At 56.8% G+C, this 22,718-nt stretch overlaps 3 protein-coding genes across 7 annotated transcripts in view; 1 reads left to right on the top strand and 2 right to left on the bottom strand.

The window, feature by feature from the left end:
• Nucleotides 1-15,412, top strand: part of NUMA1 (nuclear mitotic apparatus protein 1) — a 58,882-nt gene extending 43,470 nt beyond the window's left edge. For 2 of the 4 annotated variants that reach the window (XM_012645690.1, XM_012645689.1), the window contains exons 10-26: nucleotides 25-142; nucleotides 226-343; nucleotides 699-839; nucleotides 1,796-1,915; nucleotides 2,068-5,466; nucleotides 5,931-5,972; nucleotides 7,359-7,427; nucleotides 9,012-9,131; nucleotides 9,215-9,433; nucleotides 9,540-9,697; nucleotides 10,835-11,081; nucleotides 11,994-12,222; nucleotides 12,919-13,055; nucleotides 13,470-13,646; nucleotides 13,904-14,017; nucleotides 14,138-14,347; nucleotides 14,726-15,412. In XM_012645690.1, the coding sequence (XP_012501144.1) occupies nucleotides 25-142; nucleotides 226-343; nucleotides 699-839; nucleotides 1,796-1,915; nucleotides 2,068-5,466; nucleotides 5,931-5,972; nucleotides 7,359-7,427; nucleotides 9,012-9,131; nucleotides 9,215-9,433; nucleotides 9,540-9,697; nucleotides 10,835-11,081; nucleotides 11,994-12,222; nucleotides 12,919-13,055; nucleotides 13,470-13,646; nucleotides 13,904-14,017; nucleotides 14,138-14,347; nucleotides 14,726-14,737 (5,630 nt within the window). In that variant the 3' untranslated portion in view covers nucleotides 14,738-15,412. The remainder of the gene's footprint in view (nucleotides 1-24; nucleotides 143-225; nucleotides 344-698; nucleotides 840-1,795; nucleotides 1,916-2,067; nucleotides 5,467-5,930; nucleotides 5,973-7,358; nucleotides 7,428-9,011; nucleotides 9,132-9,214; nucleotides 9,434-9,539; nucleotides 9,698-10,834; nucleotides 11,082-11,993; nucleotides 12,223-12,918; nucleotides 13,056-13,469; nucleotides 13,647-13,903; nucleotides 14,018-14,137; nucleotides 14,348-14,725) is intronic. The other 2 variants (XM_012645692.1, XM_012645691.1) reach the window with 2 other exon arrangements.
• A 307-nt stretch (nucleotides 15,413-15,719) lies between these two features.
• IL18BP (interleukin 18 binding protein) lies at nucleotides 15,720-19,395 on the bottom strand. Of its 2 annotated transcripts, none has more exons than XM_012645688.1 (6): nucleotides 19,278-19,395; nucleotides 18,097-18,184; nucleotides 17,572-17,778; nucleotides 16,861-16,984; nucleotides 16,620-16,767; nucleotides 15,720-16,388 (listed from the first exon to the last, which is right to left on the bottom strand). In XM_012645688.1, exons 2-6 carry the CDS (start codon nucleotides 18,122-18,124, stop codon nucleotides 16,305-16,307), a joined length of 591 nt encoding a protein of 196 aa, XP_012501142.1. In that variant the 5' UTR covers nucleotides 18,125-18,184; nucleotides 19,278-19,395; the 3' UTR covers nucleotides 15,720-16,304. The 2 variants fall into 2 exon arrangements, with proteins under 2 accessions (XP_012501142.1, XP_012501141.1); XM_012645687.1 differs by lacking the exon at nucleotides 19,278-19,395 and adding an exon at nucleotides 18,535-19,027.
• Nucleotides 19,396-20,534: 1,139 nt separating this feature from the next.
• RNF121 (ring finger protein 121) overlaps nucleotides 20,535-22,718 on the bottom strand; it is an 80,893-nt gene continuing 78,709 nt past the window's right edge. Inside the window, exon 9 of the mRNA XM_012645737.1 lies at nucleotides 20,535-21,958. Within this exon, the coding sequence (XP_012501191.1) occupies nucleotides 21,838-21,958 (121 nt within the window). The 3' untranslated portion in view covers nucleotides 20,535-21,837. The remainder of the gene's footprint in view (nucleotides 21,959-22,718) is intronic.

The following is a 22,718-nucleotide window of genomic DNA, read 5'->3' as shown; positions in this document are numbered from 1 at the left end:
CCTCCTCCCCCGACTCCGGGGCAGATGCACAGATGGCCGTGATGCAGCAGCGCATCGACCGCCTGGCCCTGCTGAACGAGAAGCAGGCGGCCAGCCCGCTGGAGCCCAGGGAGCTGGAGGAGCTACGGGGCAAGAATGAGAGGTAGAGCCCTGCCTTCCTTCCCAGCCCCTGCCTGCACCCAGTTCGGGGCCCACGCTCTCTTCTCACTGCTCTCTCCCTCGCAGCCTCACCATGCGGCTGCATGAGACCCTCAAGCAGTGCCAGGACCTGAAGACAGAGAAGGGCCAGATGGATCGCAAGATTAACCAGCTTTCTGAGGAGAATGGAGACCTCTCCTTTAAGGTGAGTGGTGAGGGCTTGGTCTACACATGGAGGCCCCTCAGGGCTGAGGGGGCCTGGAAGTCTCCCCGAGAAAGGCTTGAGAAGAATGTCCCAGCACCTGTCTTATGCTTCAGTCTCCAGAGACCTGCATACTTTGCCCCTTTCCTGTCCCCTAATTGGCTGCTGCTGGGGTACTGGGTTGTGGCCCTCAATTTTGATTTGTCGTCCTGAATTTGGGGTGGGATTATTGTGATTGGTTTGGGGAGGGTTGGCAGGGTAATTGGAGGCAACTCGCCCCTGGGGTTCGGGGAGCAGACAGCAGTGGTGGTACCGGCTCTGACCCTGGGTGACGGGGATTCGCACTTGTCCGTCTCAGCTGCGGGAGTTTGCCAGTCACCTGCAGCAACTACAGGGTGCCCTCAATGAACTCACAGAGGAGCACAGCAAGGCCACTCGGGAGTGGGTGGAGAAGCAGGCCCATCTGGAGAAGGAGCTCAGCACAGCCCTGCAGGACAAGGTAAACTTCTGCCGGAGAGTCGGGGCCCCCCTCTTGACCACATGCGCAAAGCTGAGTTCAGTGTACCACTCTGCTCTTCCAGGCCTTTGGGAATTAGGCTGACTTCTTTTTAGGGTTTAATAGTGCTCTGTAATGGAAAGAGTGTGGCATAAAGTCCAGTACTCCTGTGAATCTGTCTCTGCTGTTTACAGTGTGGATCTTGGACAAGTCAATCAGTCCCCCTCTCAGCATCCTTCCCCTAAAATGGGAATGATAATGAGTAGCTGCCTCATCAGCTATTGTGAGATAATTTATATAAAGCACTTAACACATTGTGTGGTGTAAAAGTAAGCTCTCGGTGAACTAGTTGCTATTATTATTGTTGCTATTAATAAGAACCCAACTCTGCCACTTAGTAATAACCATTTAGTCCTTAAGCAAGGCCCTTAGCGTCTGGGCTTCAGGTGCCTGCTCTGTAAAAGAGGGATAGTAATAGCTACCTCCCACATTTGTAGGTGAGTTAGAAACTCAGAGATGCCCCAGCACAGCCTGCTGTGGGTGCTTCGTGAACAGTGGTGGGAAGTTGGTGGGGGCGTTGGGGGTGCTGCGGCGGCTGCTGTTGCAGCTGGTGTTGGTGCCCAGGGAATATTTTTAAGCCGATGCTTGTTGGGATAATCTGGGAGTCAAGACTTGCCTGAGGAAGGGTGTACAGTAAGGAAATTTGAAGTAAACCCAGCCATGGAGAAGAAGTAGGCAGTTCACATGATGACTCGATTCAGCCCTAGAACAAGGGCTAGAAAGCCAGGTCCCTTAAGTCTCAGGTCCATGGTTTTTGAGAGACTTTTTCTAAGCCAGGGCTAAAGGGAATCTTGGTAACAAGTTGGTAGGGTCACATGTTTTGTCGATGTTCACTAGGGCCTATGGGGTAATTTGGTGCCTGTTCTGTCTGGTCACACGAGTCTCTTATTTATTCCCAGAAATGCCTTGAAGAGAAGAATGAAATCCTTCAAGGAAAACTTTCACAGCTGGAAGAGCATTTGGCCCAGCTACAGGAGAACCCACCCCAGAAGGGCGAGGTGCTGGGTGACGTCTTGCAGGTAGGAATACACGGGAGCAGCCAGCAAGACTTGTGCTGGGGTTGGTGTGGACCCGTGTTCGGCACACTCAGGTTCCCGGCGTTCCTCGGTTCCCAGAGGGGCGTGGTGTCTGAGGAGTCCTGCTGATCCGCGTTATCTCTTTGTCCCACCAGCTGGAAACCCTGAAGCAAGAGGCAGCCACTCTTGCTGCAAACAACACCCAGCTCCAAGCCAGGGTGGACACGCTGGAGACCGAGCGGGGCCAGCAGGAAGCCAAGCTGCTCGCCGAACAGAGCCATTTTGCAGAAGAAAAGCAGCAGCTGGCTAGCCTGGTCGCCGACCTGCAGAGCTCCATCTCTAACCTCAGCCAGGCTAAGGAAGAGCTGGAGCAGGCCTCCCAGGCTCAGGGGGCCCAGCTGACTGCCCAGGTGGCCTCTCTGACCTCTGAGCTCACCACACTCAAGGCCACCCTCCAGCAGCAGGATCAAGAACTGGCCGGCCTGAAGCAGCAGGCCAAAAAGGAGCAGGCCCAGTTAGCACAGGCCCTGCAACAGCAAGAACAGGCCTCCCAGGGCCTCTGCCAGCAGGTGGAGCAGCTGAGCAGCAGCCTGAAGCAGAAGGAGCAGCAGTTGAAGGAAGCAGCCAAGGAGCAGGAGGTAACCAGGCGGGACCATGCCCAGCAACTGGCCACTGCTGCTGCCGAGCTAGAGGCCTCCTTGAAGGAGCAGGATGCAGCTCGCCAGAAGCTGGAGGCCCTGGAGAAGGAGAAAGCCGCCAAGCTAGAGATTCTGCAGCAACAACTTGAGGCTGCTCATGAAGCCCGAGACAGTGCCCAGACCTCAGTGACACAGGCCCAGCGGGAGAAGGCAGAGCTGAGCCAGAAGGTGGAGGAACTCCAGACCCATTTTGAGGTAGCCCACCAGGAGCAGCGTCAGGCCCAGGCCCAGGTGGCAGAGTTAGAGGCCCAGCTGAGGTCTGAGCAGCAAAAAGCAGCTGAGAGAGAAAGGGTGGCCCGGGAGAAGGACCAGCTCCAAGAGCAGCTCCAGGCCCTTGAGGAGTCCTTGAATGTCACCAAGAGCAGCCTTGAAGAGGAGAAGCGCAGGGCCACAGATGCCCTGGAAGAGCAGCAACGTTGTATCTCTGAGCTGAAGGAAGAGACCCGAAGCCTCATGGAGCAGCATAAGCGGGAACGGAAGGAGCTAGAAGAAGAGAAGGCTGGGCGCAAGGGGCTGGAGGCTCGATTACAGCAGCTTGGGGAGACCCGTCAGGCTGAGACTGATGCCCTGCGGCGGGAGCTGGCAGAGGCCATAGCCTCCCAGCACAGGGCCGAGGGTGAATGTGAGCAGCTCGTCAAAGAGGTAGCCACCTGGCGTAAGCGGTATGAGGATAGCCAGCAAGAGGAGGCGCAGTATGGTGCCATGTTCCAGGAACAGCTGATGACCCTCAAGGAGGAACGTGAGAAGGCCCGCCAGGAGCTGCAGGAGGCAAAGGAGAAGGTGGCAGGGATAGAGGCCCGCAGCGAGCTCCAGATAGGCCGGCAGCAGAATGAGCTAGCCCAGCTCCATGCCAACCTGGCCAGAGCCCTCCAGCAGGTCCAGGAGAAGGAGGTCAGGGCCCAGAAGCTTGCAGACGACCTTTCCACTCTGCAGGAGAAAATGGCTGCCACCAGCAAGGAGGTGGCCCGCCTAGAGGCCTTGGTGCGCAAGGCAGGTGAGCAGCAGGAAACAGCCTCCCGGGAGCTACTCAAGGAGCCCCCGAGGGCAGGAGACAGAGAGTCTGAGTGGCTGGAAGAGCAGCAGGGACGCCAGTTCTGCAGCACACAGGCCGCGCTGCAGGCCATGGAGCGGGAGGCAGAGCAAATGGGCAGTGAGCTGGAGCGGCTGCGGGCTGCGCTGATGGAGAGCCAGGGGCAGCAGCAGGAGGAGCGTGGGCAGCAGGAGAGGGAGGTAGCACGGCTGACCCAGGAGCGGGGCCGGGCCCAAGCCGATCTGGCCCTGGAGAAGGCAGCCAAGGCAGAGCTTGAGATGCGGCTGCAGAACGCCCTTAACGAGCAGCGTGTGGAGTTTGCTACCCTGCAAGAGGCGCTGGCGCATGCCCTGACCGAAAAGGAGGGCAAGGACCAGGAGCTGGCCAAGCTTCGTGGTCTGGAAGCAGCCCGGAAGACAGAGCTAGGGGAGCTTCAGCAAACCGTGGAGCAACTGAAGGAACAGCTGGCTAAGAAAGAGAAGGAGCACCAGCAGTCTTCAGGGATGACCAGCAGAGAAGATGCGTCCAGCTCAGGAGCCCAATCTGCGGCTGCTGGCGGGACTGAGCCGGCAGGCCCTGAGTTGGAGGCGCTGCGGGCAGAAATGAGCAAGCTGGAGCAGCAGTGCCGGCGGCAGCAGGAGCAGGCCGACAGCCTGGAGCGCAGCCTCAAGTCTGAGCGGGCCTCTCGGGCCGAGAGGGACAGTGCTCTGGAGGCTCTGCGGGGCCAGTTAGAGGAGAAGGCCCAGGAGCTGGAGCACAGTCAGGGTACCTTAGCTTCCGCCCAAAGGGAGCTGGCTATTCTCCGCGCCAAGGCCCAAGACCATAGCAAGGCTGAGGATGAGTGGAAGGCCCAGGTGGCCCGGGCCCAGCAGGAGGCTGAGAGAAAAAACAGCCTCATCAGCAGCTTGGAGGAAGAGGTGTCCATCCTTAACCGCCAGGTCCTGGAGAAAGAGGGGGAGAGCAAGGAGTTGAAGCGGCTGGTTATGGCCGAGTCAGAGAAGAGCCAGAAGCTGGAAGAGAGGCTGCGCCTGCTCCAGGCAGAGACGGCCAGCAACAGCGCCAGGGCTGCAGAACGCAGCTCTGCTCTGCGGGAGGAGGTGCAGAGCCTCCGGGAGGAGGCCGAGAAACAGCGGGTGGCTTCAGAGAACCTGCGGCAGGAGCTGGCTTCACAGGCAGAGCGAGCGGAGGAGTTGGGCCAAGAATTGAAGGCGTGGCAGGAGAAGTTCTTCCAGAAGGAGCAAGCCCTCTCTGCCCTGCAGCTTGAGCACACCAGCACACAGGCCCTGGTGAGCGAGCTGCTGCCAGCCAAGCACCTCTGCCAGCAGCTGCAGGCCGAGCAGGCAGCTGCTGAGAAACGCCACCGCGAGGAGCTGGAGCAGAGTAAGCAGGCAGCTGGCGGGCTGCGGGCAGAGCTGATGCGGGCCCAGCGGGAACTTGGGGAGCTGGTGCCCCTGCGGCAGAAGGTGGCAGAGCAGGAGCGAGCGGCCCAGCAGCTGCGGGCAGAGAAGGCCAGCTATGCAGAGCAGCTGAGCATGCTGAAGAAGGCACATGGCCTGCTGGCAGAGGAAAACCGGGGGCTGGGTGAGCGGGCCAACCTCGGCCGGCAGTTTCTGGAGGTGGAGCTGGACCAGGCCCGGGAGAAGTATGTCCAAGAGTTGGCAGCTGTGCGTGCTGACGCTGAGACCCGGCTGGCTGAGATGCAGCGGGAAGCACAGAGCACTGCCCGGGAGCTGGAGGTGATGACTGCCAAGTACGAGGGTGCCAAGGTCAAGGTCCTGGAGGAGAGGCAGCGGTTCCAAGAAGAAAGGCAGAAACTCACTGCCCAGGTGAGGTGCCTAGCTCAGCCACACCCCCAAGATAGGGACCTGAGAGAGCAGGGACACTGTTCCTCTGCATTCCAGGGTTTCTGGCTCCCACACTGCAGTATCTTGCCTTCCCTCATTCACTGGGTGGCGGAAAAGGAGAGGTTGCTGGTGGAATTCAAGTCTGTTGCCCCTGTTGTCCTAAAGAAAGTATCAATGGCCTCCCCTTCCCTGAAGGCTCTGTCCCTAGAAAGTCAAGTTGTGACGACCACCACCCCATTCCAGAAGCACACCTGCACTGGAGGCCCCAAGAGCAGTACAAGTCTAGCTGGCATTTTTTCTTTTTGTTAACTTACTGGAAGTCTGATTCCTCTGATACTTTCTAACTTACCAGAAAGTATCAAAGCCTCAGTGAGGTCAGCCTGATGACAGGGCTGGTGCCGCTTTGGGCCGATCTCACTGTCTCCATTGCCCCTCCCCCTGCACAGGTGGAGCAGCTAGAGGTATTTCAGAGAGACCAGACTAAGCAGGTAATGCCTGGGGTCCTCGATAAATGCTGGCTGCTTAAGCGGTGACCAGTGTCGGTGCATGAGCCCGGCTGCAGCTTGCCTCCGCCAGCTCCTGTTGTGAACTGTTTGTGAAGGGGGCAGGGTCAAGCCGTGGATTCCAGGCCCAGTCCACCCAGGAGTGCAGTGTGCTGGGCTCTCTCTCGGGCCTCGTCCCACCCATCCCAGGTCGGCCTCTCCGCCCTTCTGTACCTTCTCTCCTCTGGGGCTAGTTAGAGATACTCAACTAAGAGGAACAGCAGAATTACCTGTGGGCCCTCTTAACACAGCACCCTTTTTTCCCCACGTAGTATGGATTTACCAAAACCATAAAGGTGATACGCCTGGCAGCCCTCACAGGTTAGGGAGGGTTGGGGGCTCAGGACACCCTCCCATCACCCTCTGGAGCTTTAACCCTGAGCAGGGCATAGAGATGTCTGGAGCAGGAAGGCGAGGCTGAGAGGAGCAGACGGGTCTACCCCAGATGGGGGCCACACAGCCTGGCTGCATCTCTCATGGGATCCCTGCACTGTGGAGACATCAAGGCTATAGAGCTGGAGCACCCTTCCTCCACCATCCCCCTGCCCAGTTACCTCCTCTGGGGACCCTGAGATGAAGGGGACAATTAAATTGAATGGCAAACAGTTAGCAATGGAGCCCTTGCCTCCCCCTTTGCTGCTGGTCATGCTTGAACCCAGGGGGTGCCTGGAGGAGCCAGGGGTGCTTGTGGCTGTGCTGTTCCCTCCCTTCCTCCCTGTGCTCTTCCTCTTTGTGGGAGTGGGGTGGGCATGGAGTACGTGTGCTGTCCCTGCTCTTGTCCTCCAGCAGTCTGTTGCCCCAGCGCTAACCGCAGCGGCCGCACTGCTAGCACCGTCCCTAATGGCCTGTGGGTATTGGGAGGGGTCTGAGCATCTGTGGGCTTTTGCTTTGGCAGTTCCTGGGAGGAGGGAGGGATGAGTTTTCATTGAGTATGTCAGCTAGGGTTACACATTAGGTTCCCTGTTCCTACTCCAACCTGGGAAAATGGGGGTTCGGAGTGGTGACAGCAGCAGGATGGTGGTGTGAGAGCAGCTCCCCAGAGTTGATTCTGCTGGTTCTGGTGGCTGCAGGGTCCAGCACGCCTCTGTCTCTGCAGGCCAGGAGTGGAGGCGAGTATGGGAGGTGGCCCTGGCAACATCTGTGTTGGGTCACCTCATTCAGGCCCTGCCAGCCAGCCTGGGCAGCAGTCTATTCCCTAATTGGAGGCCAGAGAAAGGGCCTGAGTTTCTTTTTCTAGGAACGCTGGGGATACTGGTCTGGGAAGCCCCATAATTTGCCTGGACATCCAGGGTAAGTCCTCCTGAGTTTTCTCTCCTCCTCTTCCCTCCCCAGGTGGAAGAACTGAGTAAGAAGCTGGCTGACTGTGACCAAGCCAGCAAGGTGCAGCAGCAGAAGCTGAAGGTGGGACGGCTGGGGGAATGGGTCTGGCCTCTGGCTGCGTCAGAGTGCGGATGTGGGCGGGAAGGTGCTCTCCAAGCCCTCAGGCCGTGGTGGGGGGGGCAAGGAAGGGCACCCTGGGGGCCTGGCAGCCTCAGGAGGCCTGCCTGTGGCTCAGGAGCTCCTACATGTGCCTTCCAGGAGCTCTTGAGGGAAGACCAGAGTGGGTCCCATCCCTCTAGACTGTCACTGTCCACTATATCAGCCACTAGTCGTGTGTGATTATTTAAATTTAAATTAAAATAAATTCAGTTCTTTAGTCCCATGAGGCACATTCCCCCTGCTCAGTAGCTACATGTGGCTGGTGGCTGTCATACTGGACAGTGCAGATACAGAACATTCCATTATTGCAGGAAGTTCTATTAGACAGTGTTGGTCTAGGTAGTTTAGGCTCAAGGGACATTGAATATTACAGTGCAATTTAATAATAGTCTCAATGCTTTCAACTGTGTCACCTTCTGCGGTTTAATATTTGCTTTGTGCAATTCTAGGCTTCACAGCCTGTAGTCGGGGGCAAAGGAGCTGGGCACCAGAGGAGCTGGGCACCAGTGGCACTGGGACTTGCTAAAGCCCTGGTGGGTCCCGCGAGGTGGAGCTCAGAACTCCGTTTCTCCTGCTCCTTCCATGTGCTCCGCACCTCGTCCTGCTTACATGATGAGCAGGTGTTCACGACGCGCCTTTTAAGGGCCACCCTGTGCTAGATGTAGGAGAGGCAGGGGTGTGATGAACTCCTCCAGTGACAACCAGATCCCCTCCAGATCGCCAAGTCAGCCCCTTGACCAAGTCCAAACTTCACAGAACAAATCCTTTTAATAAAAGGATTTTTACTGTAAAATTTGGATTCAGTCAAAAGGCCGCACTCAAGGATCCAGAAGGCCACATATGGCCCGAAGGCCACAGGTTCCCCACCCCTGGACAAAGCACTTGCTGGCCGTGCAGGTGGACAGTGAGGCACAGGCCCTGCTCGTCACGAGTCACGGTCTGGACGGGAGGCGGTGCTGGCATGAGCCCCCACAGGCTTCAGAGTTAGGTGGACCAAGTTCAGACCTTGCTCTGCCATTCAGTCACTGTGACCCTGGTCAGTTTGCTTTAATCTCTGAACTCCATTTCCTCCTCTGAAATGAGGATAAAGTTACTTCTGAGAGTGATTTTGAGAATGAGTTCACACATCCTCGGAGAGCTCACATGCCACGCTCCTCACTCTGTGCGCTGCGGCAGGTGTTCCTGAGGATCAGCGTCCCTCCTCCTAGGGGAGGTCGTATGTACGTGGAAAGAGGATGACTTTGCGCCTGGTCTCAAAGGCGGCAAGCACAGGGCCTGCGCTGGTCAGGGCAGGCTTCCACAGAATGTGGACTAGAAGGGGGTGTGGTGTTTCAGGAGGCTATACTTGGGGGGAGTGTGCATATTTGGGGTAAAAGGAATTTTTCCCAGCTTCTTGAGCGAATATGCAGGAGTCTGAAACACACATGGAGTCCAAGGTGCCAGGGAAGGTCAGTGGATTTGGGTGGATCAGCCAGACCAGCCTCCCGGATTGACCTTTCTTCTCAGGCTTTCCAGGCTCAGGGAGGCGAGAGCCAGCAGGAGGCCCAGCGCCTCCAGGCCCAGCTGAATGAGCTGCAGGCCCAGCTGAGCCAGAAGGAGCAAGCAGTGGAGCACTACAAGCTGCAGGTAGGATTTTAGCCTTGGCCCACTCTGCCCTTCCTCCCACCCTCCAGCTCTGCCCCACCCACCCACCCTGTCTGCCCACACAGATGGAGAAAGCCAAGACCCATTATGATGCCAAGAAACAGCAGAACCAAGAGTTGCAGGAGCAGCTGCGGAGCCTGGAGCAGCTGCAGAAGGAGAACAAGGAGCTGCGGGCTGAAGCCGAGCGGCTGAGCCATGAGCTGCAGCAGGCTGGGCTGAAGACCAAGGAGGCTGAACAGACCTGCCGCCACCTTACTGCCCAGGTGCGCAGCCTGGAGGCACAGGTAAGTATCTGGCTGGCAGACTCACCTCACCCCTGTCCCATTGGAACCCTAGGCCACCCCTGCCTTAGGCTTGTCTTCACTCTCCTCCTGGCCCTCTACTTCCCAGGTTGCCCATGCAGACCAGCAGCTTCGAGAACTGGGCAAATTCCAGGTGGTGACTGATGCCTTGAAGAGCCGTGAGCCCCAGGCTAAGCCCCAGTTGGACTTGAGTATTGACAGCCTGGATCTGAGCTGCGAGGAGGGGACCCCACTCAGTATCACCAGGTCAGGAGGCACCCTTCCTCCCTAAGTCTGTTGTTCATGGAGTGCCTGCTGTTTATGAGGCTGTATCCTGGGCACTGGGGCTAGTGAGGTAAATAAGACATGGTCACTTTGCCCTCCAGCAGTTTATTCAGGTGTCTGCTCAGGGCACAGTGGGAGTGAAAAGAAGCAAGTTGTCAGGAAAGGCTTTGTGGAGGCTGTCACTCCTGCTGAGTCTTGGAAGAACCATAGGTGTGTGTACCAGGTGGACAGAAAGCAGTGTGAGCAAAGGCTGAGAGTGAGGCTGGGAGGGCCCACTGTGCCCCCTTTGGAGGCTGGCATCTGCACTTGATCCTAGACACTGAGGAACCTCGGAAGGGTTGGAAATTCGAGAATACATGGTTAGATTTGAATCTTAGAAAAAAAGGTCATTCTAAGTGTAGAAGACTGGAAATCTATTTATTGTTTTCATTAAAAACACTTATATTACACTTACTTTGTGCCAGACACTGTTGTAAGTGCTTATAACAATTATAATCCATTCTCTAACCACCTCTGAGGTAGGTGCTATTATATCCCTTTAACAGATGAATCTGGGGCAGTCACTTGCCCCAGGTCCCACAGTGGTGGAGCTGGGGTTCAGACCTGGGCAGCCTGGCCTGAGTCCTTGCTTGCCACCACTCTGTTGCCCCTTTCAGACGCCACACTAACTAAGTCTGGGTGAGAGGAGATGGGGCAGACCAGGGAGGGACATGAACATGGGGTATGGTGACTAGCTTGGCAGGAGAGGGATGACGCACGATTATGCTCAGCATGGTCTGGGGGCCTGGGTGGAGGGTCCTCCCAGTCACTGAAATAGGGGATGCAGGAGGAAGAACAGACAAGGGGGCTTAGTTTGGGACATGTTCATTGGGGAGTAGCTGGGGGCGTCTGGGCTAAGGTAGGAAGCTGAGATTGCCAGCACGGGGACATGGGGGGGATAGACTGAAAGGAAGGCCCAGGTCAAGGGCTTTCCTTGGTACCTCTGAAAAAACACAGGGATGGGTTGCTTGGCCTTGTCTGCTTATAATAAGTGTAAGAAATGATCACTTTGGAGCAAAGGGCTGGACAAAATGCCTTCTAGCCCCAGAAACCACACCGCAGCAGGTTTCCTTTCCACAGCAAGCTGCCCCGTACCCAGCCCGATGGTACCAGCATCCCTGCAGAACCAGCCTCACCCATCTCCCAGCGCCTGCCCCCCAAGGTAGAGTCCCTGGAGAGTCTCTACTTCACCCCCATCCCTGCTCGGGGTCAGGCTCCCCTGGAGAGCAGCCTGGACTCCCTGGGCGATGTCTTCCTGGACTCAGGCCGTAAGACCCGCTCTGCTCGTCGGCGCACCACACAAATCATCAACATCACCATGACCAAGGTCAGGCTGCTGGGAGGGGCTGCAGGACAGCAATGCCTACTTCCTCTCGAGCGCATCCTTCCACTGGGCCCTCAGTCAGGAGCAGGCAGGGATGATCAGCCAGTCCATGTGTTACAGATGGGAAAGCTGAGATCTTAAAAAGGGCAGTGACTTGCTGAGGGCCTCTTCCGTAGAAAAACGCAGGGTTGGAATTAGATCGCTGTCTCCCGACTCTAAGGCTAGTGTCCTTCCTGCGTGTAGCACTGATCCTGTGCAGGGTGAGGGGAGAGAATGTGGGCAAGTGGCAGCCCATCCTGTGCCTCCCAGCGCACCCCCGTGCAGCTGAGATGTGTTGTGGCCGCGCAGTAGACGGCCTGCCAGGCTGTGGGCTGGTACCTTTGTTTCTATATCTTTAGGGGGGTATTTGGAAGGAGGGGAGAGGTACCTTTGGTACAGCAGGGAGGACGTGTGGGTGGCTGCCCTCTGCTACCAAGAAGCTCGAGAAGGTAGAGAAGATGGTCAGTGCCCTAGGAAGGCTGGATTGAAGGACTGTGGAAGGAGCCTGACTATATAGGAGAAATGGGGTCCAGCACCAGCCCCATGACTTGCTAGCTGTATGATTTGGGGCTAGCCACTTCATTTCTTTGGACCTCACCTGTAAAATGGGCTGATAACACTCTTCCTTTCCCTCCTCAAAGCACTGTTAACTTAATGAAAAAATGGATAGAAAAGTCTTGACAATCTTAGCACCTTATGAGGGCTTCTGGCAACAAGGCCCATTTCTTGCAGACATGCAAGCCAAGGACCCTTGCAAAACAGTGTGGGAACACAGGCAGACATGCTGTGGGATCGGGGGATGTTGGGAGGGGAATGGAAGGCTGCTTTACGGTGTCAGAGCCAGCCCCACTGCAACAGATTCATTCTCTTTTCTAGAACCTAGATGTGGAGGAGCCAGACAGTGCCAACTCATCCTTCTATAGCACGCAGTCTGCCCCTGCTTCCCAGGCCGGCCTGCGGGCCACCTCCTCCACCCGGTCTCTAGCCCGCCTGGGCTCTCCTGATGATGGCAACTCGGCTCTGCTCAGCCTGCCTGGCTACCGGCCCACCACTCGCAGCTCTACTCGCCGCTCCCAGGCCGGGGTGTCCAGTGGGGCTCCTCCAGGTGAGGAGACTGCAGGGAGTTCTCATACCCAAAAATTAGACTGGAAGGTGAATCCTAGCCCAGTGAAGAGGCGAGCTTTTAAACATCAAGGCTGGCTTGCTTGCTGCCTTCCAGCCCCACCTGTCCTTCCTCCCTGCAGTCTCAGGGCCTTACCTGTCCATCTAGGGGCTGTGCTGGGGCACCCTCAGCCAGGGTGAACCAGGGATGCTCACACGAAGGGCCTGGGGTTCCCAGCACGATAGTGACACTGGGCTGGCGGGAGCCCTCATGCCCTTCTCACGTGATGATGGGCTGCTGGAAGGGCCAGGCCAGCCAGACTCTTGCTGGAGGCTCATATCCTTTGGGTTCCAGAGAGCCCCTGAGAATCCATTCCTGGCCCTCTATTCATTTCTCTTGGTGTTGGGCACCAAGCCTTGGCCGGTGAGTAAGGTGCAGTGGCAGCCTCTGCGTATGACCTCTTCTGACCTCTGCAGGCAGAGAGTGGAGGGCAAGCCACTGGGATAGCAAACGGTCTGTGTGCCTTACTCCTGCACCTGCAGCACTGAATCAGAGCAGGACTCTGGGGTGCTGGGCTTGAACTGAAGTTACAGGGTAGCTGGGAAGGGGTGGTGGCAGCAAAGGCTGGCATGACGCCAGGGCCCATGGGCAGCCTGCTGACTCCAGCCCCATTTGCTCCAACTCCCCTGCCCTCCACAGGAAGGAACAGCTTCTACGTGGACACTTGCCAGGATGAGCCTGAGCAGCTGGACGACTGGAACCGCATTGCAGAGTTGCAGCAGCGCAATCGAGTGTGCCCCCCACACTTGAAGACCTGCTATCCCCTGGAGTCCAGGGTGAGCCTTGGGGTCACTGCACTAGGCCTCCCACGCTGGCTCAGCCTCTCCTCCCTTGACATCCTGCCCTAGTGCCACTTGTTGATCTGGCCTAAGCGCTAACGCCCTGGGTCTCTGGCCTGCTGAGGAGCGTGACCTCCTCATGCTTCCATATGGAACAGCCTGGCAGGGAGGGAGCTTGGAAGTGAAGTACCTGTGGGTGGGCAGGAGCCTGGAGAGGAGTCTGCTGGGGACTGTTCTTCTCATGGCCCTTCGTCCAGGTGGAGGTAGAGAACAGGAAGGTGGCCCTTTTGAGGTAGGAGGGATATAGCTGCTCCACATGTCAGGTGAGGGAAGAGTTTTGGGGCAGTCCCACTTCCTGCTCCATCCTCCATACAGCTGGGGTCCACTGACTGCTTCTTCCACCCTGTGCAGCCTTCCCTGAGCCTGGCCACCATCACAGATGAGGAGATGAAAACCGGAGACCCCCAGGAGACCCTGCGCCGAGCCAGCATGCAGCCAACCCAGATAGCTGAGGGGACTGGCATCACCACCCGGCAGCAGCGCAAACGCATCTCCTTAGAGCCCCACCAGGGCCCTGGCACCCCTGAGGTAGGTGACATTGGCTCTTCTGTTTTGTCCTGTTTAGCACTGTGCCCAGGATCAAACACGAGCTGCTCTCCCTCTCTCTCTCCAAGGGCCTGATGCATGGTTGGGGGCTGGTGGGAAGGGAGGCCTCTGGCTCAGAGTTGGGGAGGGGAGCAGGTTGGACAAGTTGACTCAAGATCCACTCAACTCTGAGAGGCCAAGACACCTGGCTTGGGATGTGACATCTTCTTGCCACTGCCTAACTGTCCTCTTCCTCATAGTCCAAGAAGGCCACCAGCTGTTTCCCACGCCCTATGACTCCCCGGGACCGACATGAAGGGCGCAAACAGAGCACTACTGAGGCCCAGAAGAAAGCAGCTCCAGCTGCTAAACAGGTTAGGCTGGGGTTGGAGGGAGATGAGGCCCTGGTGGGGCCTTGCTGGCCGAGTGCTGGAGCAGCAGGCTCGCTGGGAGGCGGTGGTGGATTGCCCAGCGTGACAGACCTTCTCCTGCAGGCTGACCGGCGCCAGTCCATGGCCTTCAGCATCCTCAACACGCCCAAGAAGCTGGGGAACAGCCTTCTGCGGCGGGGGGCCTCAAAGAAGGCCCTGTCCAAGGCCTCCCCAAACACCCGCAGTGGAACCCGCCGCTCTCCGCGCATTGCCACCACCACAGCCAGCGCTGCCACTGCTGCCATTGTTGCCACCCCTCGAGCCAAGGGCAAGGTGGAGGCACTGCCAGGGAGGCGGGGAGGGAAACCAGATGAGAGCACGGGCACCCCCGGACTGCTCCACAGGGCAGCGTCCAAGGCAGGGCCAGCCAAGCTAGGCCGCTGGAGTTAAGGGGTTAAGAGGAGGTGGTCCCTGTCCTGGGTACCTGCTTATTAGAAGAGAAGATAGACAACCCCATTCCCACCAAGAACACCCAGAGCTTCTTAGGCACAGCCAACAACTGGTAACCTGATGCTGGGTATGTTGGGGCTCACAAAGGAGGGGATCCCAGTCAGGGCTGTGGGAGCAGGAGGAGGCTTTCCTGAGCCAGCCGGTGCAGGCTGGCATCACGAGTCTTATCTGGCCACGTGACTATGTCTCTGTCTCTTTCAGGCAAAGCACTAAAGGGCCAGTACCAGTGAATGGCCCCACCTGTGTCCCTGATGCTGATCTCACCTGGTCCTCCTCCTCCTCCTGTCCCTCTCAGTGCCTTCTCTCAGCTCCCAGGCCAACGGTGGCCAAACCCCTAGAGACAGTGATGACTGCCCACACCCTGGCCTGGTACCTGGACCTTCATCAGCGCCTTGTCAGAGCTGGCCCAGAAGGCCTGGAGCTTGGACAGTGTGGGCACTCTCCCTACCCTACCCTGCCTCCTGATTTTTTTCTTAGAGCAAAGTCACTTCACAACCAGATTTGAGGCTGGTTTTGAGTGGCTGGGTCCTTGGGCCCAGCCAGTCTTCCTGTCAGCCTCTGGATCTAGAAGGGACCATTGGAGGAGCAGGCCCTGGTTCCTGCTGCTCCTGGTGGCTGGGCCTACAGGGGCCCTTGCTCTTAATGTCCAGGACTGGGCATGACCTGGTGGAAGTACCTGCCTGCCAGAGGATGCTTTTTTCCAGGACAGATGGGCCCTATGTCTCAGGAGTGGGGTGGAGGGGACAGCCTTCAGTGGCAGCTCACACCCCATCCTCCCCAGACTTGTACTGGGGTGGGATTTGGAGTGATGGAAGGTTTTTAAGGGCTGGGGATGGATCTTTTCTAAATGTTATTACTTGTAAATAAAGTCTATTTTTTCTCCCTTGAGTGCTGAGCTGCTTTGATCTGTGTGGGAAGAGGAGGGAAATCTGGGCTCTTCGGAGAACCTACCTTGTCCCAGCGGAGTCTTCTGCATCTTCCCCAGGCTCCTCCCACATGCCATTTCGGGCCTCTGCTCCTGAGGAGCATTATGGGCTGGCTGTTTTGTCTTTTCAAGGGCGTGTGTTTCCCTGAACCTTATTTTGTCTTGAGCTTCTAAGTGGCAGACCCTCTCTTCCCATACTTCCTCCTGGGACAGGCGAAGTTCCTATGGGTGGACCTGAGGCCTAAATGAATGAGCAGATGTCACGATGACTCACTGAACAATCCTTTATGAAGACCCGTGTGGGCCCCACTGGGGATGACACAGATACAGTTGTGGATCAGAAACTGCCACTGCCCCCATCCCTTCCCTGGGGACAGTCCATTTAAGTGAAGGGGAAAAAAAGCCATAAATAACACGAGGTAAATGCAGAATGTGGCCAGAGCTGAAAGAGGGTGGCGTTTCAACCGGGCTTCAGAGTTCACCTGTTGGGATGGCGATGATGAGGGGACCGAATGAGCAGAAGCATAGGAGTTGTCTGGGAACGAGCGAGAATCCTTGTGGGCCACTGGAAAGTCATGTTGGAAATGTAGGGGGGCCCTGAGTGTGAGGCTGAGGCACTGAAGGTCTTGGTGGTTTCTGAGCAGCAGAGCAGTGTGAGGAGTAGGTAGGAAGTTAATGGGTGAGTGGAAAGAATGGCAGGCAGGAGGAAGCCTTACGGAGGTTATTATGATTTTCTAGGCAGATGGGGAGTCTGGTGAGAAGAGGAAACCAAAGCAGAAGAGGAGGGTGGGGCTGGGGGGTGGGACAAGCCGCCAGGATCTGTTCACCCTCCAGGCAGTAGCACCCAGGTGCTGGTCAGGGTCCAGCTGTCCTTGGCCCTGTGCTGTGGCCCGAGGGCAGGGCTCCTTGAGTTGGGGGCAAGATTGTCCTCAGCCCGGCCTGGGGAATTGAAGGCAGACAAGGATCAGGGCTAAAGAATGAAGGGACATTTGTCACTTTTTCCTCCAGGCCATACCTCCCCTGCCTGAGTCCCAAGTTCCTTTCTGTTTCTACCTCAGGCTGACCTTGGGGAATGCGAGGGGCGGGGCGTTAGCTTGGAGGCTGCTCTGGCAGAGCCCACCCTTTCCCCCCACACGGAGGAAGCAGCACTCCTGTCCCTGGGTTCCTCACCCAGAGCTGGGCCAGGACGATGTGACGCTGGGCAACCTGGTCAGGGTCCACGAACACGCAGGAGAAGTTGGTGCTACGCAGGGCAGGGCTCAGCTCCTTCAGCACCAAGGCCTTCCACAGCCTCGTGCTCGTGCTCCCATGCTCCCGCCTGGAGCACAGGGGAAGGGAAGGGAAGGGAAGGTCATGAGGGGGCCGCAGCAGGAGGCCTCCCTCCCACTGGCCTGGCTGCCGCAACCCTCACCTGGTGCTGCCCTCTCGCAGCCGGCCTGAGAGGTGCTCGATGAAGGAACCATTGCCAAGCCAGTAGAGGATGCTGAAATGCGGGAAGCGGCTACAGGCAGTACAGGACAAGGTCAGCGTTCCATCTAGGGACACACACGGCTGTCAGCCCTTCCATAGGGCAGGCCTCCCCTCTGCCATGCTCTGCCCTGCCCACCCTGCCAGCTCCCCACAGTCCCATACTGGCTAGGAGGGAAAGCCCATTAAGGGCAAGTGCAGCTGTCTGTAAGAAAGGCCCTAGGCCTGAGCACGGGAATGTGGAAGAGGGTCCTGTCCTTGATTCACATGAAGACTCCTGCCCTGTTTCTCAGGATGACCTCCTCTAGTGCCCGGCCTCTGTGACTCTAGCAGGCAGCCTAGAGGGCAGCACTAGCAGGCTGCTGCTCTTCCAAGATGGCCAGAGGGCAAGCAGCTCTGGGTGGAGAGGCTGGGCCTTGGAGTACACGGCCACCAAGGATCTGGAGGTCCTATGGCCATTCCTTATGTCAGAGTTCTCTCTGTCCTGAGCCCACACACATGATGCTGGGTTGAGGAGGGAGAATGGTGAGTGCCTGGCAGAAGAGGGGGTGGTGCTCAGGAGTCAACGGGATCCTTGGACCCTCTGTGCCCACAGCCCCACCCTCTGACCACTGTGCCCTCCTGGGCTCCCATCGTATTAATAGTTGCTCCTTACTCAGTGGCACTTCCACCACTGGCCAGGTCACCTCCAACGCTGGGCACTGCTTAGCTGCTGAGAGCACCGGGGGCCAGGAGGGGCAGGGGTCCTTTATGCTTCCAGATGAGGCAGTGGCAGCTGTGATGGTCTGAGGTACAGGTGTGGCTCTGACCAGGAGAGTGATGACACAGGCACACAGGAGCAGGACCCACAAAGGACCGGGGGCTGAGGAAAGGACAGTGACAGAGGCCAGCAGCTAACTCAGCTGCCTGGTAATGCTCAGCATCCTGGCTCACATCTGGAGACAGGTGCTGGCCGGTGAAGGATGTAGCCACAGCCCAGAGAATCAGACAGGGAGGAAGGGCCCCAAAGCCCCCACCCCTTAGCCCTTCTGAATGGAGCCAGAGCCTCGGCATCCAGACAGAGGCTTAAAGCAGGCTGGGTTAGGTGTTCACCTTAAGGTGAAGGTGCAGGGCTAGCCCATGGCTCCATTCTATTCACAGACACCATCCCTCCCCACCCATGCACAGCCCCAAGTCCCACCTGGTGTCCAGTTCTGTCTCATGGTCATGACGCATGTGTCAGGAACTGGTGAGCCTGGCTCTATTTATCCATGACAACATCCTCTTCTCTGGGGAGGGGCGGGGGTGGAGAATGGTAAAGCACTCCCACGTTTTCCCAGTAGCTGGCTTTCCTTCTTGTAAACTCCCCAGTCCCTCCACAAGTCTGAACTTGCAGGGGGCCGCCAGGCACTGCTGTTTACTCTGTCCTGTCCAAGCTGTCCTAGTGATAACTCCTAGAGGACAGGCACCCAGCATAGGCTGGAGCTCTTTCAACACTTAGAAACAAAGCTGGCGGATCATCTGGTGACCACCTTCCCCACCCCCGCTTACTGCCTTTAATATGACGGTTATCTAGCCCAATCTCAAACCTTCATTAAGCATGGAGAAACTGAGACCCAAAGAGGGGCCAGGAACTTACCTAGTGACAGAGAGAGACAACACTCTCTCCACTGCCAGAGCAGGGTCTGGGAAGGACGCCATGCCGGGAAATCCTTCTGGCAAAGTACTGTCCCCACCCTCACTTTCACTTTCATTCCAGCAGGTCAGAGCAGGCACTGAGCCAAGTAACACCTCTTCTTGAGCTCACAGTGACCAGGAAACTCCCTGTTACCTCCCAGGTTCCCTACTTCCCCAGGGTTACCTAGGCTGTGAACTAGTAAGAGTCTCTCACAGACCAATTCTTCTGACCCAGCCAGGAGTCAGAACTCTGGTATCTGCCTCCACACTTCAGAGCCAGGCCTTTTCCATACGAGCAGGCATCTGTTTCCTGCACATTTGCACTGATATTCAAGGGGACAACTTTCCTAGGCATTGGGGACCCCAAGCTGGATCATTTTGACCATTTCAGGCTGTGCCACACCAGCCCATCTGCACCCTGGCCTCTCTCAGGCTCCCCATTCCCCCCCAACCACTAGCCCCAAGGTTAGCAGCATCACCCCACACCCACTCATCACACCCACAAACACTTCCCTCATCCTAGCCCCTTTGGCCAGAGCTACACGTCTAGGTTCTCTAGTAGTTCTAGACTCCCCCCGCTTAGCTCCCAAGAAGTCCTGAAGAGCCCTCCTTTACAGAAGCTCCCTTTTGGGAGCTCCAAGGTTCAGTTTAGCTGTGCCTGGCCACACGTGTGCCGCGCCAGAGGGATACGCTGAGCGCACTTACCCCCTTGTCTGCAGGAACTCACAGCCAAGCCAGGCCAGAGGCCACAAGGTCCAGAGAGCTGGCCCTGAAAAAAGGGGAGGGCTCTTCCTGGGGAAGAGGCAGAGTGATTCAGCACAGCTCTAGCAGCAACAGAGGCTATCTAAGTATGTTCACTTGGTCACTGATGGGGCAAACGGAGCTGGGCTGTGGCAGGACTAGGACCAGGGTGGGAGTCACGTGAGGTACATAAGATGCAAAATCTAAGGAGGTGCTCGCTTTCAGGGTTGTGCAATCATCCGTGGAGGCAGAAAGATCAGGGCTGGGTGATCCAGTGCATGCGTGTATCAAGTGTGGACAGGAGCTGTGTGTCTGAGGTTTGTGATTCCTGTGATCAGGAGGGTGGGAGGGCTGGTGATACAGCCAGGGAGGCCAGGGGATGGAATTGGGTTTGCAGAAGGCAACAGAAACGTAGTTAGCTGTAACGTCAAGTTTTTTGTGGAAAAACCAGATTCGTATTGCTAATTTAGACATAGGAGACTAAAAGTCACCTCCTCTTCTCTAGGTGACTAGTTCACAGTTCCCTCCTCTACCTTCTGCCCCAGAGGCTCCTAGGCTGCAAAGATGCAGGGAGTCCTCCCCAGGAACACTACGTCTCCAGGAGTTAGGGCAGGAGGCAAGGCCGCCTGGAGTTTCTGAAAGACAGTCTAGTGGGTGACAGGTGGGAGATGACAGGGAGAGGGGACAGACTCTAGAGTATAAGCAAGACCAGAGTTGGGCCGTGAGGTCATGGGCCTCAGGACTGTTAAGTACAAAAAGGCAGCTTTGGACAGCCTGGTCTTGGCTTCTCACACAAGCCTGACGTGGGCGTTGGGGGAACAAAGGTGAAGGGAGGGGTAATCCCTGGGCCCTTTGGCCCGTCCCCATTCCCCTCTCAGGATGGGCCCACACGTGGCATGAGCAGTGGGGTACCATGGGAAGCCACAGCTGGTCAGGGCAGCTGAGGCTGAGAGTGGCCCTGAGGGCAGGTGGTGGCAGGGCACTGGCCTCAGGCAGTGAGACTACAGAGCCACCTCAGACTGTAAGGGGGCCTGCGGATGCCCCAGGGCTCCTTGGCCACAGGACAGGAGCCCGGCATCCCACCACTCCCAGGGATTTTAGAAGGGGAATAGTGGCAAGGCAGGGCCAACCACTGCCAAGCCTCAGATGCGGGTAAGCAAAGGCAAGACATCCCTGGGGACCCCAGACAAAGAGGAATTAAGAAGAAAAGCAAGATGGATGTTCAGCTTTCCAACCCAGCTCATGGAGCTTTATTCAGACGGCAGTGACAAGATCCTGCTTGGTTCTTGCTACCCTTGAAAAGGGCAGGCCCTGTTGGGCTATATTCCCTAGAAACCCAGTGCTGAAGGCCCACGTTTGCTCTTCCACTTTCTTCGAAATTCCTAGAACCCTTTCAGAACCCATACTCGCCTAGGCCTTATCCTTCTTCCCCTCCCCCGCCACTCCTGTTGTCAGGCTGAGGCAGGACCATTCACAAATGACAAAGCTCACAGAGGGACAGTCACTGGGCTGGGAATCCCCTGCCAGCCTCGAGGGGACATCATCTGACAACAAGGAGAAGTTGACATCTGTCACAGTCCTTCTGCCACACACACAAACGCACGCACGCACAAGCATACGCACTCTTACTCAGGCTTTCAGGAAGGAAGTGATGTGACAGAGCGACCTTTGGCACACGTCACCACTACTCCACTGAAGGATCCACGGAGGAATCAACTTGCACAGGGGCCCTCAATCATTGCTGCCAACAGGTGCCCCATGGCCCAACTATATATTTAATATAAATGGTCTCTATTCGTGGCTGACCACAGCCCCGCTCAATGGCAGCTTCTCCATGTGACTGATTCTTCCAGATGTCCCGAAACAAATCTTCGATAAATTCTGAGGCCCCATGACTTCCCTTGTTGCGAAAGTCCTGGATGAGGTTCCTCCACTTGCCTGAACCAGCCTATAGCTCCTGGACGGGGGAGACAGAGTCTGACATAATAACCTGTCCTGGGTCCCAGACAGCAGGGGAAGGAAGACACTTGGGCCCCCAGTGCTCACCTGCGGCACCAGCCTGAGCTTGTCAGCTCTTCCACACTGAGTGCACCAGGCTTGAGCCCCACAGAGGGAAGGAGAGGGGAGCGGGTGGGCTGAGGCTCTCAACTACCTGAGAACCCACAAGTGCTCTCAGCCAGAGGTAAGAAGGCTCCTTTATACCAAAAATGTCATGGCTCTGCTCCCACCCTGCTCAGGCGGGGGTAGTGAGACCCGGAAGGGGGCAATTCCTATGCTCCACAATAAAAAAGGTTTTTTAAATATATTCATCAAAATAGTTTTCTTTTAAAAAGCCCCCCACTGCTGACAGCCCCACTGGCTGGCTCTCCATCACATCCCACACCAGTCCGGACACAGCCAGAGGGGTCCTGAGAGGCCCAAGCGCCCCTTTGAGTCTTTCCCACCCAGGTCTTTGTGGGCAGGGAGGAGAGTGCCCTGAGGTCCTCGGTGGGTGGGGAGGGTTCTCCACTGATGTTCTTCCAGACTATTCCAGGCCTAGGATGTAGTTGATGCCTTGCACCAGGCCAATGATGACAGGCTGCCAGGCTACCAGGTATCGAAGCCAATCCAGCAGTTGCCCGTACATGACGTGAGGCCTCTCCCAGCTGTCAGCATGTTAAAGAAAAGAGGCTACAAGTAAGAGCTACTGAGGTTGATCAAGCATGGGGGAAGGGGGTTTCCCTAGGTCCTCCCTGGGTCTGCTCCATAGTCTAGAGGAAAGAAAGCTGCTTTCTGGAAGGGCCCACCCAGCCTCTCTTCAGTTCTCCATGTTGGAAGAGCTGAACCCAGAGAATGGGGGAAGGAGGGCAGAAAGGACTGGTGTGGGAGACAGGCCAGACAAGAGAGAGGGGTGGAGAAGTGTATCTTAGTACTCCATGACCAACATGCAGGGAGGGCCTCCCATGTAACACTGTCTCTAAGATGGGACTGTCAGTGTGAGAAAACACAGCCTGAGGCTGCCACAAATGTATGTGACAATGGCTGCAAGGAGGCTGGGAGTGGGACAGGGTAACCCCAAAGGCTCTTCTAATGTCCAAAACTGAAGGTTTTCTAGGTCAAGGAAGGGGCTGAGTCTAGGAACAGAACCAGAAGGGAACAGGGACCAATAGGCTAGTCATAAGAGGATAACCCCTGGCAGTGGCTCTAAAGAAAGCCCCATCTGGGGGCACTAAGCACCAGGCCCTACTGAGGCCAAGCAGCCCTGGAGATGAGTTCCTTTCCTTTTGCTTTACTTATTTATTTCTTTGTGGGGGAGACAGGGTCTCACTCTCTCACCCAGTTGGAGTCCAGTGGCATCATCATAGCTCACTGCAACCTTGAAATCCTAGGCTCAAGCAATCCTCCTGCCTCAGCCCCCTAATTAGC

Source organism: Propithecus coquereli, unplaced genomic scaffold (assembly GCF_000956105.1).
Source record: "Propithecus coquereli isolate 6110/MARCELLA unplaced genomic scaffold, Pcoq_1.0 Scaffold235, whole genome shotgun sequence".
NCBI classification, from domain to species: domain Eukaryota; kingdom Metazoa; phylum Chordata; class Mammalia; order Primates; family Indriidae; genus Propithecus; species Propithecus coquereli.
This window is presented reverse-complemented; position numbering and strand designations above follow the sequence as displayed.